The sequence below is a fragment of the Drosophila bipectinata genome, chromosome 2L (genome assembly GCF_030179905.1).
Source record: "Drosophila bipectinata strain 14024-0381.07 chromosome 2L, DbipHiC1v2, whole genome shotgun sequence".
NCBI lineage: Eukaryota > Metazoa > Arthropoda > Insecta > Diptera > Drosophilidae > Drosophila > Drosophila bipectinata.
The window spans coordinates 10,234,352-10,250,144 of NC_091736.1; the positions used below are offsets into that span (position 1 = coordinate 10,234,352).

Consider the following 15,793-nt stretch of genomic DNA (forward strand, 5'->3'; position numbering starts at 1 on the left):
ATGGAATATTGGAAAACGTTCAAATATTGAAGCATTGGTATAAATCTCAGCAAATGTGCCAATGTGTAGAAGTAGAAAAATTTAGAAAAGTGGTTCCGGTGGTTCGTATAGAGTCTATCTATACTATAGACGAACCGTATGATATAAGGTTTCGTAGGAAATTAAAAGCCAGGATGCTGTTTTTCAGTAGAAATACCCCCAAGAACATTTTGTTAAATTTGTGCAGTATTTATATTCTTAATTTACGTTGATTTAGTAAGGTATAAACATTTCATTGGCCTCTTTATTTTTATCCCAAAAAAATGGCGTATTTCTAGAAGTCGATTTAAATTTTCTAATGAGCTACGAATTAAGTTTTCCTTAGTTAAATACAAATTTTTGAAAAAATATTCTTTTTTTTATATTGCAGCTACACTGATCATCCTGTGAGTTTCCTACTTGGTAATATACTATACTTGGTAATCCCCTTTTTTATGCCCGTTTAAAGCAGTAAAAATATAAGAGCTTTTTATAAACGTTATAAATTTTATTGGTTATAAATTACAGAATTTATATAAAATCATTATCAATAACCAAAGTTGAGTGAAATTTTGAATTCAAAATGTACTCCTCCGGTGTTGTGGCTAACACGAATTTTCAACGGCGTAGAAATGTCCTGAAATGAAAATGATTTGAATAACTTATTTCAAAAATATAATGTATAGATACTTACCAAAAGAAACTCGCGGGTGTGTTGGCAATCAGAAACAGGATTACATAAAATAATATGTTAGCTATTTTTCACATAGATATATATTTCATACAACACTTGATAATGATGTGACGGTAACATGCAAAAGCAAATGTATAAGAAAAAGTGCACAAGCGGGTAGAGATGACTCAAAACTAAAGTTATTGTGTATGGTTTTTAGATAATTAAGCTAGATTGTGTGGACTTTGAAAATAAAGAGAAGGTCTTAAAGAAATCATGCCGAAATATTGGTTTAAATATAGAATTTTTGAGAGATTCAAGTGTCCACAAAATGGATAAAATGAAAATAAAGTTCATACATACACGCAGAATTCCTTTAGCTGCAGCTAAAATCAGTAGGTTTGGCTAGCTAGTTATTTATTTATACATTTTTATTAAATAGGAGGATTCTAAAGAAGGAAGAGGATTTTAATTTCAGCCGGTTGTTGACAAACTGCGCGAGGAATCAGAATTTTCTTTTAGTAAAATTTTCAAAAGGTCTATATCTTTTAAATCATGTATGAAATTTTACCACTTTGAATATAAATGTCAAAAATATTTTCAAGTTATTCATTGATTATGCAAAACATTTCGTTTGCCTTTCGCTACTACATAGTCTAAGTTTTAATTTTTACAGTGTATACAGTGTTTTTGCAATGAATGTATATTATAATGAGTTACGATATCATGAACATTGATAAAATATATTTACATTTTGTTATAAACATTACCATAGTCCTTAGTTACTCTAGTGTCGCTAGATTTAAACAGAATTTACCTTTCCGAGTTGATCCGTGTTGGTGCAGAAAGATCCTCGCCTTAGATCGCTCTCACAGTTGTATCGCTCCTCTTGTGATCTCCAGTTGATATTTTTAAGATGTAAATGAGAATAAAACTTAAAATATTTTTTTTTCTGTATTTCTGTCAAATCTTTTTGTTGTTTTTATTATTGAATAATAATAATTAAAATTTTACAATCGTTTTACTTGGGATTCCATCTTGTCTTTTCATTGTTTCTTTCATTTTTTTTTTTTATTTTTCATTTCTATAATTTACTATTTAGGTCAAAATGACCAATTTCAATTTTCTTCTAATTTGGTATGTCATATATTATGTTTTTTGTTTTTGTTTTTTTTTTTGTTTTTTATTTAATTATGTATTATGTATATGCAATTATTTAAATTTAAATACTAATAACGACATAAAAAATCAGCGCTTTATTTTTTGCTATTTCTTTGTTTCTTTTTCACTTTTTAAAATTATTTTAATTTAAATATTTCTAGGTTACAATTTCATTTTGCTTGATCTTGCTTGGTATTCATTGAACCCCATTTAAATGACTAGTTTAATATTAATTTAAAGTGTTATGTGTTTTTATTCAGTAGAGAAAGGATTTTGGATTTGTGTTTTATTTATTTTGTTCCTTTTTTTTTGTTTTAGTTTTTAATAAATATATCCTTTTATGTATATTTTTTTAAAATTCATTTAAATGCAACTAGTTGTAGGAAAAATGTTCATCATTTGCTTCAAATATTTTATTTTTATTTTATTACATAGTATGCGATGTATCCATATATATAATTTTTGTCAGTGTAAAAAAGAAGTATACACACATATATGCCCGCACATACATACTCAGATAGATATATACGTATATACGCCTGTGAGAGTGCACATATATATAATATATGTACGCATATTTTATATATGTATACCTGTGTGTCGTGTTTGATGAACTAATTATTCGCCAAACCTTCGATTTATGCATTTAACTTTATTAGTTCCATCTCAATCAACTTGCTCAGAAGCCTGGCTGTGAACAATTCTTTCGATTAAATTTGCAGCCTATAGAGCCTTTCTATTTCCTATATATTTATTTACTGTGGTGACGCTTTTCTTAAAAATTGCTTATATGAAAACTTGTATCCAACATCAGCTATGTGAGTGTCGAACATGATCCAGTTATTGATTGCTATTGGAAAACTTTCGTCAGCTATTTCAGTTGGGTTTCCTTTTCATTCATTTTGCATTAAATAAGCACAATTGAGGGAAATGTATAAAATATTTAAAATTAGTTATTGTTTTTATTTTTCATGCTGGCAGCTTGTTTTCTATGTTCACTATTATTATTTGTTACATTTTCTTAAGCATTAGGATTGAAATCTATCGTTAAGAGTTCTCACTGACATTCGTAAGTATTGGAAAAGTATAAAAAATAAAAAATATTTTTATCAAAAGATTAAGAAAAAACCCCACCTGCTCTTACTGCCTTTGTGGGCATTCAACAAAATTTAAAAAGAATTTCACCTTTCAAAATATTTCAAGTTCTCATATTATTTTACACTTTCAATCGTTTATCAAAAGCTAAATCTTATTTATACTAATTCAAGCCATTCTAAAATAAATCAACCCAAAAATGTAGTAAGTTTAATCAGAAATTTGTACAGTTTGTCATACAAAATCTCTGAGTTTATTTTTAAGCTAGAGAAATTAACAAAACTAAAAAAAAAAACTTTCAATATTCTTTATCGGTTTTTCGATTTGCTTGTCGTTCCCAATATATTTAATGATCTCGTGTGTAAGACTATTGCAAACATGTCCAATCGATTTCTGATAGCTCTGCAGGGAGAGTCCTCAAATACATACAGTTTATGGTATTTCTTGTGTAGCCTAGTCTAATTTGAATGACATAGTTATTTACTAATCGTACCTTTCCATTACCTTCCGTTAATCCGTATTTATTTTTGACATATTTTTATTCTTTACTGTGATCTATATGTTCGATTGCTTATGTATTGGTTGTTCATTTTGTTTATATTCAAAGAAAAATTCTGATTGTTTACATTGCACAAGATTTACAATTAGAAGCAGAATAACTGTAACTTAAAAATTATAAAGCTAATTTCATTTCGAACGTTTTCTTTGCTTCGACGTGGAAAGAAAAGTTAGTGTGAAATTTGTCAAAGTAGGTATTGCTGTCTTTAATATTTTTCGCCGTAGGGATCTGTTTAGAGAAGTATTTCAAGGACTAAGTGGAGCACTTGGGTCGCCTATCGACAAAAATCATACTGCTAGACGGCTCTTCTTCGAACTGAATACTCCATCTGGTCCCATACACTTCCGTGTTCATTTCCCAGGCAGTGGTAATTTTTAAGATTTTTAGTGCTTGTATCTCTTGTTTTGTGGCAGAAATTGTGTGCTTGGAAAGTTAGCGGACAGTAACATACTGCAAGATAATATCCTTGTATAGAACAATAGTCGTACTTTCTGTCTGGACTCGAGTGTTTGTGTGGATTTTGTGGGTTACAGATATACGAAAAGTTGAGTTTTTCGGGTCTGGCTCAACTCGATCATATATATGTACATATAGTATATATCTGTATAAAGCTCCTTGGTTTATATGTTTTGGTTGTTGTGGTCTGTGATCTAGTATGTTTTGTGCACTCTATACTTAAGCAAGCACATAATTACCCATGCACCGGCATGTCATGTGTTACAGGGTCTTGTGATGTTCATTGTTATTGGTAAATATCGAGTAATTGTTTGTCTTTCCCTCGATCGATTGTTTGTGATCTGTGGTGAATTGCTTTCTGGTCTTACAGTGTTATAACTTTGAGTATTCGCATTTCGATAGCTAAAACAAATTACAAAACGAGTGAAATCAATACCGAAAGTTAGACTGTATATAGGATCGCTGTTCTCAATGCGTTGAAGGAGCGAGCTCTTGCCCGCCGTCGAGGCCGTCGTGCAATAGCTCGTTCGATCATCGTTTGCATCACCAAAAAATCATGCAATTCATCAACACGCAGATATTATTGCTCGCAACCATTCAAATTTCAAAATTCCTTTGTCTCGTGCTACGTCAGTTAGAATGAAATGCGGTCCTTCGGAAACATTTCATTTACCAACGCAATTCTGGGCTCATTTACTCTGCCTTCCCGTTAAATAGTTAATTGTATTCTTTCAATTTTAATTTCAATTCAATTTTCATTATTCTCCATCACTATTTTTTCCATCATATAGTAATTCTTTGATCGTTTGTAATTCCAATTTAGATTGGTTATTCTATTGGTTTTGGTAAGCTTACAGGGTTTTGGGATATTTTTAGGTTTTCGCTTTGGTTTTGGATTTATGATACGTATTTAAATGAAATTAAGTTTGGGAAAGGGAACTAGATGTAGTCAGTAGAGGATATGTTGGGTCAATTGGTTCTGTGTGTTTGGAAATGCAGTTCTGTCTAGAGAGGGAATATCGTGGAATCTCTTAATTGTTCTAGGTACTAATCGTAGCAAAAACGGCTTGGAACAAATCCCTGGACTCACTTCAACTCTCAAGAGGGTTACAAATTCAATTATTCATTTTCAGATCCAAAAACGTTGGGATGTCATTTTATCATATAAATCTTGGAAATTTCTCAACTACATTGTTTCACTATAAAGCTCTCAAACTAAAGATCTGGCTGTTTGACAGGTGTTTGTTGCCATAAAAATACTGCACTTCGCATAGAAGTATGTCAAAAAAAAAAGTTTCGAAAATCCGTCTGTCTATTTTTGAAAACTTCTCACTTATCCTATAAAATATAAAATTTTAAAAAGAAAATATACCCGTTTTGCATGTTTGTCAAACATATATATTTGTATATATATGTATGTTCAGTAGAAGAAACATAGCTAATGGATTGTGGGGAGGAGAGTGAGTTTTTTTGGGATTTTGGGGCAAAGCTTGGGGGTTTTTTGTTTAATTTTTGTTTAGATGTTTTTTTTTTTTTAGATTTAGGAAAATTGGAATTAGTTAGCTTGAATGATTTAGTATATGATGTTTAAGTCTCTTTCAGTGTATGTTTGATTTTATGAAAGACATTTTAAGGAGAGTTATATATTTAAATTATTGTGTGTTTTAGAGACAAATTTTAAACTTCTTTTAATTTTTTTGTTTAGTTTTTTGTTTTTGTTTTTTTTTTTAGTTGTATTATTTAGTCAAAAAGTTTTTATATTATGAGTTTTACTATTTTTTTGTGAGGGTTTTATAAAGTTTTTTTTGTTTTTTTTTTGGTTGTTTTCATTTACTTAAACAGTTTCGTTATTAATTTAATAATTAACAAATTGATTTTATAATAAAACCAATAACAATAACCACCTCGCCCATATGGCTACGAGACAATAATATGTGGTGCTGATAGTAGTACAGCTATTGTGGCTAATATTGTGAACATTGTGAATATGATAAGGCACAGTCTGTCAACGACCATAGCTGCAAATTTCCAATCATTGGCAATGTCATTGCACTCGTCATCTTTACGTAGCTGTTTATTCAATTCATTTGATGGGTTGGGTTATTGTCAATATTCAAAGAGATAGAGAGGGTTAAATTGGAGAGAAAAAGAGGAGGCAAACAATTAAAATCTGTTGCTTAATATATGTACTTGGAGTGCTAAAGCATGCAACGTGACTTGTTTAAAGTTCAATTCACATGTTATTATATTTGTTATATAATTGAATGGGTTCCACTAAATAAGAACTCAAATGCTCCAACCTACCTGATCAGTTATAAAGCGAATTTCCTTCAGGATTAAGCCTAGTTCATATTCTGTTGATGATTTGATGCACGTGTGATGGGTGACCGCATCTGGCATTCGGGTGCTGCCAATAGGTCCAATGCTGCCATCGTCGCCTTGTCTGCAAGTGGTTGGAAACGGTAAAGGACGTGAATAACAAGTTCCAGTTAACCCTATGATAGCCCAAGGGCCAATTGCGACTCGTTACCCATAAACCGTGCGATAGAAAGCTGGGTTGTGGGGCAGTGTTCCGCCGGGCGTCATGGGGCGACAATTGTGACGGAAATCATCATCGATGTCCAGAACATTGGCCAACAGGGACTTGGATGAGCTTGAATCGGGGTAGTAAAGTCAGTTAGTACCCATGAATACAATGAATAATTTTTCCTGTTCCTGCTTTCGCATTCGTGAATAATTCCAGTTGTTGTTTCGGCAAAAGCAAAAACCTTGAGAGACCGGAGAAAAAAATCAGATCTTTCGAGAAAGAGTTACATTATCGCTAAGGTCTATTTTTTTTATTAAAAGGTCTGATTTGACAAGATCTGATTTAGTTCTCGGACCATAAATCGGTGGCTAAATACCGCTCTTTCAGCTCAACATCGGAGAGTATCTGATGTTTGCGTTCGGAAGATGTGTCCGAGCAGGGCGTGGTCGGGAACTCCAGGATCAGTGGCCTTCCCGGCCGGCTCATTCGCAGTATCCATGGCAGCCAGCATAGAAACACGATGCGTATCTAACGGCAGGTGGCGAGATTGAAACGTTTAGTGGCAGGAGCCCAAGAAAATAATGAAATCAAAAATAAAATTCAATGTTTGTGTGTGTGTGTCTGTAAGCTCCAATTGCGTGTGTTTAAGGTTCGTGTTGTGGGTGTCCCTTTCTGGGTGTGTGTGAGTATTTTTGCCAACAATGTGTGAAAACCTCAACCGGGCGTTTCACGATTTATGGCTATTTTGCATGAACAGATACCAACACACAGACAGATGGCCACAAGTATGATTTATATTCGATTTTGATTACAACTAAAGCAGCACCGCTCTCGAAGGCGAGCAACATGTTGGTGCTCTCCGAGGGTGAATTTTAGTCGGTATGCTGGGTGATTTGTTATTACACTTAGCTATAATAATATTTATTCGTTTATTTGTGTTTTAGAGCATGGGAGATGGAGTGTGTTAGATTTTCGCCATGGTCTCTGCTTATTTATAGCTATGGTGCATGCAAAATTTATGATCTACTGTACAAACACAGATATATGTACACATAAGGAACATGGAACACGGAACACAAACACACAGACACAAGACTACATAGTATTAACAAAAATAACAAACATCGCTGAGATGGCAGTAGTTGGCCCAAAGCCCTTGAGCCGCAAACAATCCCCCTGAAGCTTTTCACGCCGAAACCGAGTTGACCCTTGACTTATTTCCCATATTTCAATTTTTAAGGATTCCGTTTTTTATTTAAAGTGGAAAGATTTGAGAACCAATATTTTAAAGATAAAATTATTATTTAGTCCGCCTTAAGTTCCCTTTTATATCAAGTAGTTTTCTATCTAACTTTAAGAACTTTTTTAACGCAATGACCGCAGCCGTAATTCCATTTTTCCCATCTGGTAACTAGAAAACGGGTTAGACTAGTAAACTGGTTAAATGGACGAGTCCTCGAAGAGAATGCAAAAGCTGCCACGAAAAAATCCCCCAGGACACAAAAAACGCCAATCGATAGTCAGGATGTGTTTCGATCCTCTCCGCCCCCCCCCACGAATCCTGCAGCTTATCCCGCCCCAGCTCCCGTTGAGGAGCTGAAAAACCGACGCTCTTAGTTGACAACCCCGCTTGCACTTTGTGTGAAACTGTCGTTGTCCATGCACCTCCCTCGCCACAAGCCCCCCTTCCCAGCCCTACTCCCACTGTTGCCTTCGTCCTTCGTCCTGCTGGCCTGGACGGTTGCCTCCTCTATCATGTTGCTCAGCTCCACTCCTTGTTGGCGGTTTTCTTTTTTTGGCTAACAAGCGAGAAGCTTACATGGAAATGCGCTTCAGGACGTGGCATGCAAACTAAATGCAAAGTTAACCATTGCAATGGAGAAACTGGCATTTGCCATATCCATATCAATGCCGCCCCTCTTCTTTGTGCAAATTTTGAGCAAATTGATTTGTTGTTATCACACAGAAACGCGGGACCAGGCGGGCCGAACTCGCTGTGGCTTTGGCTCGAGCTCTGACTGTTTTGGCGGTAGCGGACGGAGAACGGAGGTCTCTGGGACCAATTCAAGTGCCAGGCGACAGTCGAGAAAGTCGTAGAAGGACTTCTTGTGCATGCACATTTCTAATGCACCTGCCCGCCCAATTGGCTCAATTTTCGGTGCCATGTCAGGACAACTCACAACTGGGGCAACTGTCAGGCACCTTGCCCCCTCCGGCCAGATCCTTGCGGAGGGCCTTCGGTTACTTTGTGTGCTTGATTTCTCGTTTTGGTTTTTCCTTCATGTGTTCCAAATTCAATTGTATGGCGGCATGGAGTGCTGAATGGGAGTACCCTGCCCGTTCGCATTCTTACGCGAAACCCATACAAAACTTTTCATGCGAGTGAGCTCTTAAAAGCCAATCGACTTCGACTGAGCTGCCCTTATTCCCGATTTCCTCTTACTTTTCTGGGTCTCGTCTAGCGGAACTTTTCATTATGCACTTCGAGGCAATTGCAATAATGTGTAGAAATTGCTTTCCACTTGAAAGCAGTCCCGTGACAGACTTATGAAGAAGGCTATAAAGTCATGTCTTTCGTTATTGATATGAACAGGCAGAAAAGAAAGCTTATTTTTAAAAAAAAGTTGCTTAAAGGCTACTATTCATTGCATTTCACAAACTGCCACAGCAATACATTGAGTAAGATAACCCCCCGTAAGAGATTCACTGCCTTTATCCAAATTTAAAAGCACCTTCCAGGACCCACACTTATTCTAATTGCGCAATCCTTGTAGACCAAGAACGTTATACAAAATTACACACAACATCCAATAATCTTTCGTAACACACATATATAGACACTATGTACAGAGTAAATACATAATTTATAGAGAAAAAAGATAGATTGAGAGACAAATACAGACAGGAATACCGCTTACAGGACCTCGTACACCAGTGCATCACATAACAAAATGCATATTTTGACTGCAGTTGTGACGTTGGCATCTTTTAGATATTTGTTGGTCCTTTTGCAGGTACACGGGGATAATGATGCAGATACAAAAGCGGGTGTGCAACTGGTGACAGAGTTACAAGCAAAAAAGGACTGGGACTGGTTAGTTGGGTGATAGTTGGGGTGTCTTGCTGGGATCGAGGTTGTGGCTTACATTCACATATAGTAAGTACAAAATATGGGCCCAACATCAACATTACGATATTTTTCATTACATAAATTATTTTATAGTAGACACGTATAGTAGCTAGACATGTTGGATGGTTACAACATTCATTTGGTACTCTGTACATCCGTCCGTCACATTTCGGCTCGGCACTGGCTTTCGCTCCCTCCTCTGCATTTCGCTTTTGCACATCGTTATACGAGCATTACGTTCTTTTGATTTACGTTTTTGGGTCACACACAAATTCAACTCAACTGACATTTATTTGTAGTTTTTGCCTTAGCTTTGCTTTTCAGCCGAATAGCAGATATATATATATATGTATAGTAGGTCATTCTAACGAAATCAAGAGGGGTAAAATCAAATTGCGGCGGCAAATTGCATAAACGCCTCTAAGTAGGCATCAAAAACTATCGAAACCAATATAAAAACTAAACGGAGGACTGTGTATAAAACATAAATGCACGACACATCAGCAATAATAACCATTAAATAATACTAAGCAACAACATTTATTTGTGCAACTATTTGCAAATACGTTTTTTATAATTCATTTAAAATTTTCAGTTTTATAGCATTCTACGGTCTATAGGTGCTTTAAGTGGTCTGATCTGGTTTTATGAATTAGAATATTAAATATTTCTTGTGTTTGAGTCTCAACCGAATTTCGATTTAGAATTTTTAAGTCTCCTCAGAGCACCTCGGTAACCGTTTTATGCAGAGAATTTGATATCGGCTCAATTTTAATCACATTTTATGAGCTTCATAAAATGCATTTAAAATTGCTGAATAGAATTTAGTATTGGCTTAGAAATTTGGATTTTAGAGGGGGGTTGGTTTACAACAGAGGAGTACAACACAAGTACAACCAGTAACTAAACAATGTGGTAATAGCTAACACAAAACATTTCTCTAGCTAACACATAAATTATATTTGCATGGCTCTCGCATAAAATTTCGTCATTTTTTTTCGCTTTTGTTTGAGATAAATCATATAAAAATGCTAATTCTATGCGACAGTGGTCACAAAGCCCGCAGCAGTCGAGGGATCTGGGGGATCGTCCAGTGCCCTGTGTACAATACTCTTTTTTTTCTATATTTTTGGTGCAATTGTGGCAGAGCAACGAATGAAGGAAGCAAAAAGGACACTCCCTCTGAGGCTGCAGTCCTGTGACCACTGAGAACTAGCTGAAGCTATAAATGATGAGTGATGGTCGCTCTTGCAGTTGTTTCTTATTTCAGTATTTTGTTTTTAGTTGGTTGGATAGAGTTTTGTTGGTTGCTGTTGGTTTTTTTTGGAATGGATGGTGGGTTGACCTATTTGAAACTTACCCATTCGGACATTTCGTGCGTATCAGCATTTCGATGATGATAATTTAATATTAAAATCGTTGACACAACGGATGAAGCTACCATAAACATTATGCAATTGAAATATGTACCTGTTGGTTGGTTGGGCGTGTCAGCAATATATATAAGTATTCATATATATATTCATTTCGTTGGGTGTGTAAATAGATTGTGATTGTTTTTGTTTTGGGTTTTTGTTGTTGTGGTGCAAGTGATAATTGATTAGTTTTATTGTTTTTAAGTTGGGTTGGCAGTAGTCGATATTGATTGTATTGGTTCGTTCGGGGCAACGCATATTTCAGAGTTCATTCAGAGTGTTTGTTTGGTTTGATTGGATTATATGAATTTTAAGAGCACATATAATTTTGCAGAAGGTACATAGTTTGTTTGAAAGAAAGAAAAAAGGCAAGAAATATGTACAAAATATTTTAGTTAGTACATTAATGCAGAATTGTCGATTGTTAGCATCTTATTTTGGTTTTGTTGGTTTTAAAAGGCATAGCAAATGTTATTGTCGAGAAGAATACGTTTAGGTTTACATCTTGTTTTTAAATCACACACACACGATTTTAACTTTAGCTTGTATATTTTAGGAATAGGTTATTGTATATATAGAAGTTAGACACCGAAAAGTGTACGTAGAATCAGAAATTTAAAAATATAATAGCAATTTCGTATGCACTTTTTGAATAAAATATATTCGAATCGAAGATTGTATAATTTTGTAAACAAAATTATGAAAAATATTTTAATTGGTTGTCGTTTTTTTTCTTCAATATTATATAGTAGAGCAGTTCTCTTTAAAGTTTTTGAAATTAGGTTTTTATATTTTTCTTACAAATTTGAAGCCAATTTATTCTTTATTTTGAACAGCTTTACTTACGATTTTTACCAAATTTTATTCGACAACCGAAATAAAAAAATACTTAGAGCGTGCAAGAAACTCGTTGTCAAATGTGTGCATTTTTCAAACCAACTCGTGTTATTTTTATATATCGATCAGTTTTTGGATATTTAAAGATCAGATTATATATATATAGAGTATTTACTTTATTAAATGGTCTTTGGTAAAACATTAAAGGTTTGTTATCAACATTTTTATGCCCTTTTGGTTACTCGGTTAGACAGTTTTCTTTCTCTACGAATTAGTTTAACTTTTTGCAGCATCAGCTTTTACTTTCCTGTAAGACCTCAAAGTCAATGATTTTATGGTAGGCTTGACTTTGACGTCCAAGGAAACGTATATTTAAGTAGCAATGCTTTAAATCAATTTGATATCTTTTAATTTTAATTGTGTGTCAAGGTTTTAATATTATAAAATCATCGGATTTTATTTCGGACTTTAAAATCATTTTAGAAATGCATGGATCTATGTAATGAATATGCAACGGCACTTGAAAGTTATTCATAAACAAGAATGTAAGTATAGTTTATTTAAGTATGGATGTTTAGCTTAATGGATTGCATTAAAAACTCAAACGCAATAAGTAGACAGCGATAACATGATATACATTTACTAGAAGCTCTACCATCGACTACTACTGGTAAACAAAATGATCTTACCCAATAATGGCACTGCGTCGGAAGTGGCCGGCATTGTCTCGGCAACCATATTTAGAAACACGGTCAAGGAGAGCAGGATGGTAACACCTGGATGTCAAACGGGGAGATGTTTATTTAAATATCACATAGAACAGAAGTCCGGTCCAACCCGTGACGTACTTTTGTCTCTTTTTTGGCTTAAAGTAAGGGGTTCTTCTTGATTTAGAGCTAACCATCCGTTTGCGTCTTGTAACTCGTCCAAGCTAAATAACTCGAATTTCCTCGTGGCTGACATCAGTCAAGGAATTCTAGAGTGTCCTTGAAGCGCCTGCGACCCTAAGCTGTTAATACTGTGCACTTTGCAACACCCACTTCCCAGCCATTTATTTCTATTTCAGTTTTGTGTACTCGGCCATCGCCACCGTCGGTCCTCACTGATTTTCCACCCCACTAATGTTCCCTGAGCGGGCGATTGACAGCACATTTCGAGTCGGCAGGAGCATTCCTTACGCCCGGCTCGTTGAACACTTTTTACTACTCAGCCAGGGTGGCATTAAAAGTTCAATAGTTTGTTTACCAGCGAAACGGAGACTGTGGCGTCATCATCAGCGGCAAGAGCCATCGGAGCGGGTGGCCAGGGCGTTTGGCCATAACTGGTAATGTGCTGCGTCAGCTAGTCAGCCAGTCTGGTAGTCAGTAAGTCGGATAGTCATGGGCAAGGTCCTTGGAGCGCTCATCAACAGCATTATGAAAGGCATCTAATTTGAAATTCGCAGCCTGCTCCGCCGACGAGGCTGTCATTATTTAAAAAGTACTTGGCAAATACTTTTCGAAGCGGCTCTTGAGATGTTTGCATGTGTGGTCCCCCCTTAAGTTTCGTTGAGTATTTGTGTTGCGTAAGTGGTTTCAAATTAATGTTGCCCTATCCCTTTCCTAGTTAGTGGCAGTAGGTGCCCGGGGGAGACCCTCGATGCCCGGCCTACTTACCCAGCGATAATTTTTCACCCGAATCCGGTGGCAGGGTGAATCCCAGCAGGGCCATCGAGGCAATCAGCACACAAGGAATGATCAGGTTGAAGAAATAGTAGAGCGTCCGTCGGCGAATGATGATGGCAAAAGTGATATCTATATAGGGCTCCGGGCAGCAGTTGTAATAGATTTCGTTACGTTTGCCAGGCACACCTGCGATTGTTCAACCATACACAATTAGTTATTACACGGCACACGCTTACTCAAAATCGGTATCTGTAATATGTATTCTTCAGATATGTATCTGTGGCGGTCTTTACTTAGGACTTGGTCTGAGCATTGAGCATCTGTCTTGAGCTTTTTACAAGAGTTGAGCAAGGTATAGAGTATAGTAGAGTATAGTAGAGTAGAGTAGAGCAGATCATTGGTTAAAAGCGTATATGGTAATAGAGCAGAGGAGATCAAAGTCTAGAGTGGAGTGTGGTGTTGTACTTGAAGCTTGATTGCCATTTACAGTTCTTGGATGTTCATAGACGTGTGTGTTGCTGTGGATATGCAGAGAAGTGTGTGCAGTGTGGGTGTGCATGCCGGGGAATGTTTTTGGGTCGGTGTTTCGGGTTTAGTTGAGTGTGAACTTAGTTTCGGAAAGAGTTGTATTTGTCTAGGCAACTAATTGTAAGTAAAGTTAAGTACGAGCAGAGCAGAGTGAAGCCGAGCAGTTACTATGGGAAAAGTTTTATGCACTTGCTTTCCAAATGTAAATACGTAGTAGAAAAGTAACTTAGAGATAAGAATTTCCTTGCGGAATATTTTCGAATGCAAAAGAATGTTAAATCTGAGAAAATAAGTTTCGTGTAGAGTGTTGTACAGAGAGTCTCAGTGTTTCTTTGTGTGTTTTTGGTTAACTTTAATCGAAATAATCAAAGTTATAATGTAAGATTATTATAATTAGTCGTGCCTACTAGAGTAATTGATGAAAGGCCTTAAACTGAGCTGTTTGTAGCCATTCTCTTCCTTACATCCTTGCAGTTTGAAAGTTTCTGCTTGGCTGCTTCCTCTAAAAACTTTCCTCTCGATTTAAAATGATTCAAAAACCATGGAACCCTTACTGTTGACAACTTCAGCCTCTTAATTGCTTTTTCCCCTCCTTTGCTTCCGGAGTTTGCTTGTTTGCTAACATATTCGCAATAAAAACTTTTGGCCAAAAGCATTCACCATATGCCCAAAAGAGAGGCGGCAGTGGGCGACAACTAAACTCCCGGCTAAATTATCTGCCCAACTTACTTCAAGATTACCAAAGGGATTACTAGGGAAGGAGACTGCGAACAAAACGCCTCGGCTGCGTATTTAAAAATGACCTAGCTACTTTTGTGCCCGGTCTAGTCCTCCCGGTCTAGTCTCCGGCAACAAATATCTGGCAGCACTTTGGTAACTCAAAATAATTTGCATAAGCTGGTGGAGCACAAAAAACCGCAAATGCGCATCGAAAATAAAGAATAGCAAGTATAAAGAACAGATGCAAAAAACCGCCGAAAAACTTTGCAGAACTTCACAAAAATTACCCCTAAAAAAACAACCCCAAAACATTAAACCCAAAATTAAAACTAACTTGAATGCAAAGAAAAATCCAAATACCTCCATAAAGGAGCAACAAAAGAACTCGGCGAATAAAATTAAAATTTGTTGCTCAGCATTTTTCTTTTCCACTTCTGTGGCCAGTGTCGAGTTGAAAACTTTCTGTGTCTGTATGGGCACTAATTTATAGTGCATATACGTGAGAGGATGCAGGACTATTTGTCTTTTAATTTCTTAATTGGTTCTAGGGCACGTTTCTATAGCCAGCTAAAGAGCGCAACTCCTATTTGGAACCTATTCAACTTGCAGCAACTTTTCGGATAGAATATGAATGGCTTTCTAAAATTAGGGAGTGGCTGAGGATTCCGCAATCAAGGCTTTAATTGAGAACTACCAGTATTGGGGAATTTAAAGCTTTTTCCTAATTAGTTATAGTATGGTTGCTTTTCTCTAATAATTATGTGGTATTTACAGATGCTGTCTTCTTTCCATCTTATCGTTTGGATACTCTATTAAGCAAAATACTCATTTGTCTTGGCCTGTTTTGGTAAAACGCAATTATATACTGGTTATGTACAGCACTTAAGCATTTTCTAATCGGCATTCGTGTTTATTCTTATCGTACAAGCTTGCCACATGCCTCGATTAATGCTTAAAATATGATAATTACGTAGAGATTCCAGGAACGAAAAATAATCTAAAAGAATTGC

General features: G+C 35.8%; 1 protein-coding gene across 5 annotated transcripts in view; it reads right to left on the minus strand.

Annotated features, from left to right (window-relative positions):
- Window positions 1-1,743: 1,743 nt before the first annotated feature.
- Window positions 1,744-15,793, minus strand: part of nAChRalpha5 (nicotinic Acetylcholine Receptor alpha5) — a 52,090-nt gene continuing 38,040 nt past the window's right edge. For 4 of the 5 annotated variants that reach the window (XM_070277216.1, XM_017243407.3, XM_017243408.3 and 1 more), the window contains exons 7-13: window positions 13,527-13,721; window positions 12,561-12,647; window positions 10,980-11,089; window positions 6,866-7,017; window positions 6,493-6,615; window positions 6,267-6,405; window positions 1,744-6,032 (exon numbers count right to left, since the gene is read on the minus strand). In XM_070277216.1, coding sequence (XP_070133317.1) covers window positions 5,880-6,032; window positions 6,267-6,405; window positions 6,493-6,615; window positions 6,866-7,017; window positions 10,980-11,089; window positions 12,561-12,647; window positions 13,527-13,721 — 959 coding nt within the window. In that variant the 3' untranslated portion in view covers window positions 1,744-5,879. Of the gene's footprint in view, window positions 6,033-6,266; window positions 6,406-6,492; window positions 6,616-6,865; window positions 7,018-10,979; window positions 11,090-12,560; window positions 12,648-13,526; window positions 13,722-15,793 lie in introns of those variants that run through there. The other variant, XM_017243410.3, reaches the window with a different exon arrangement.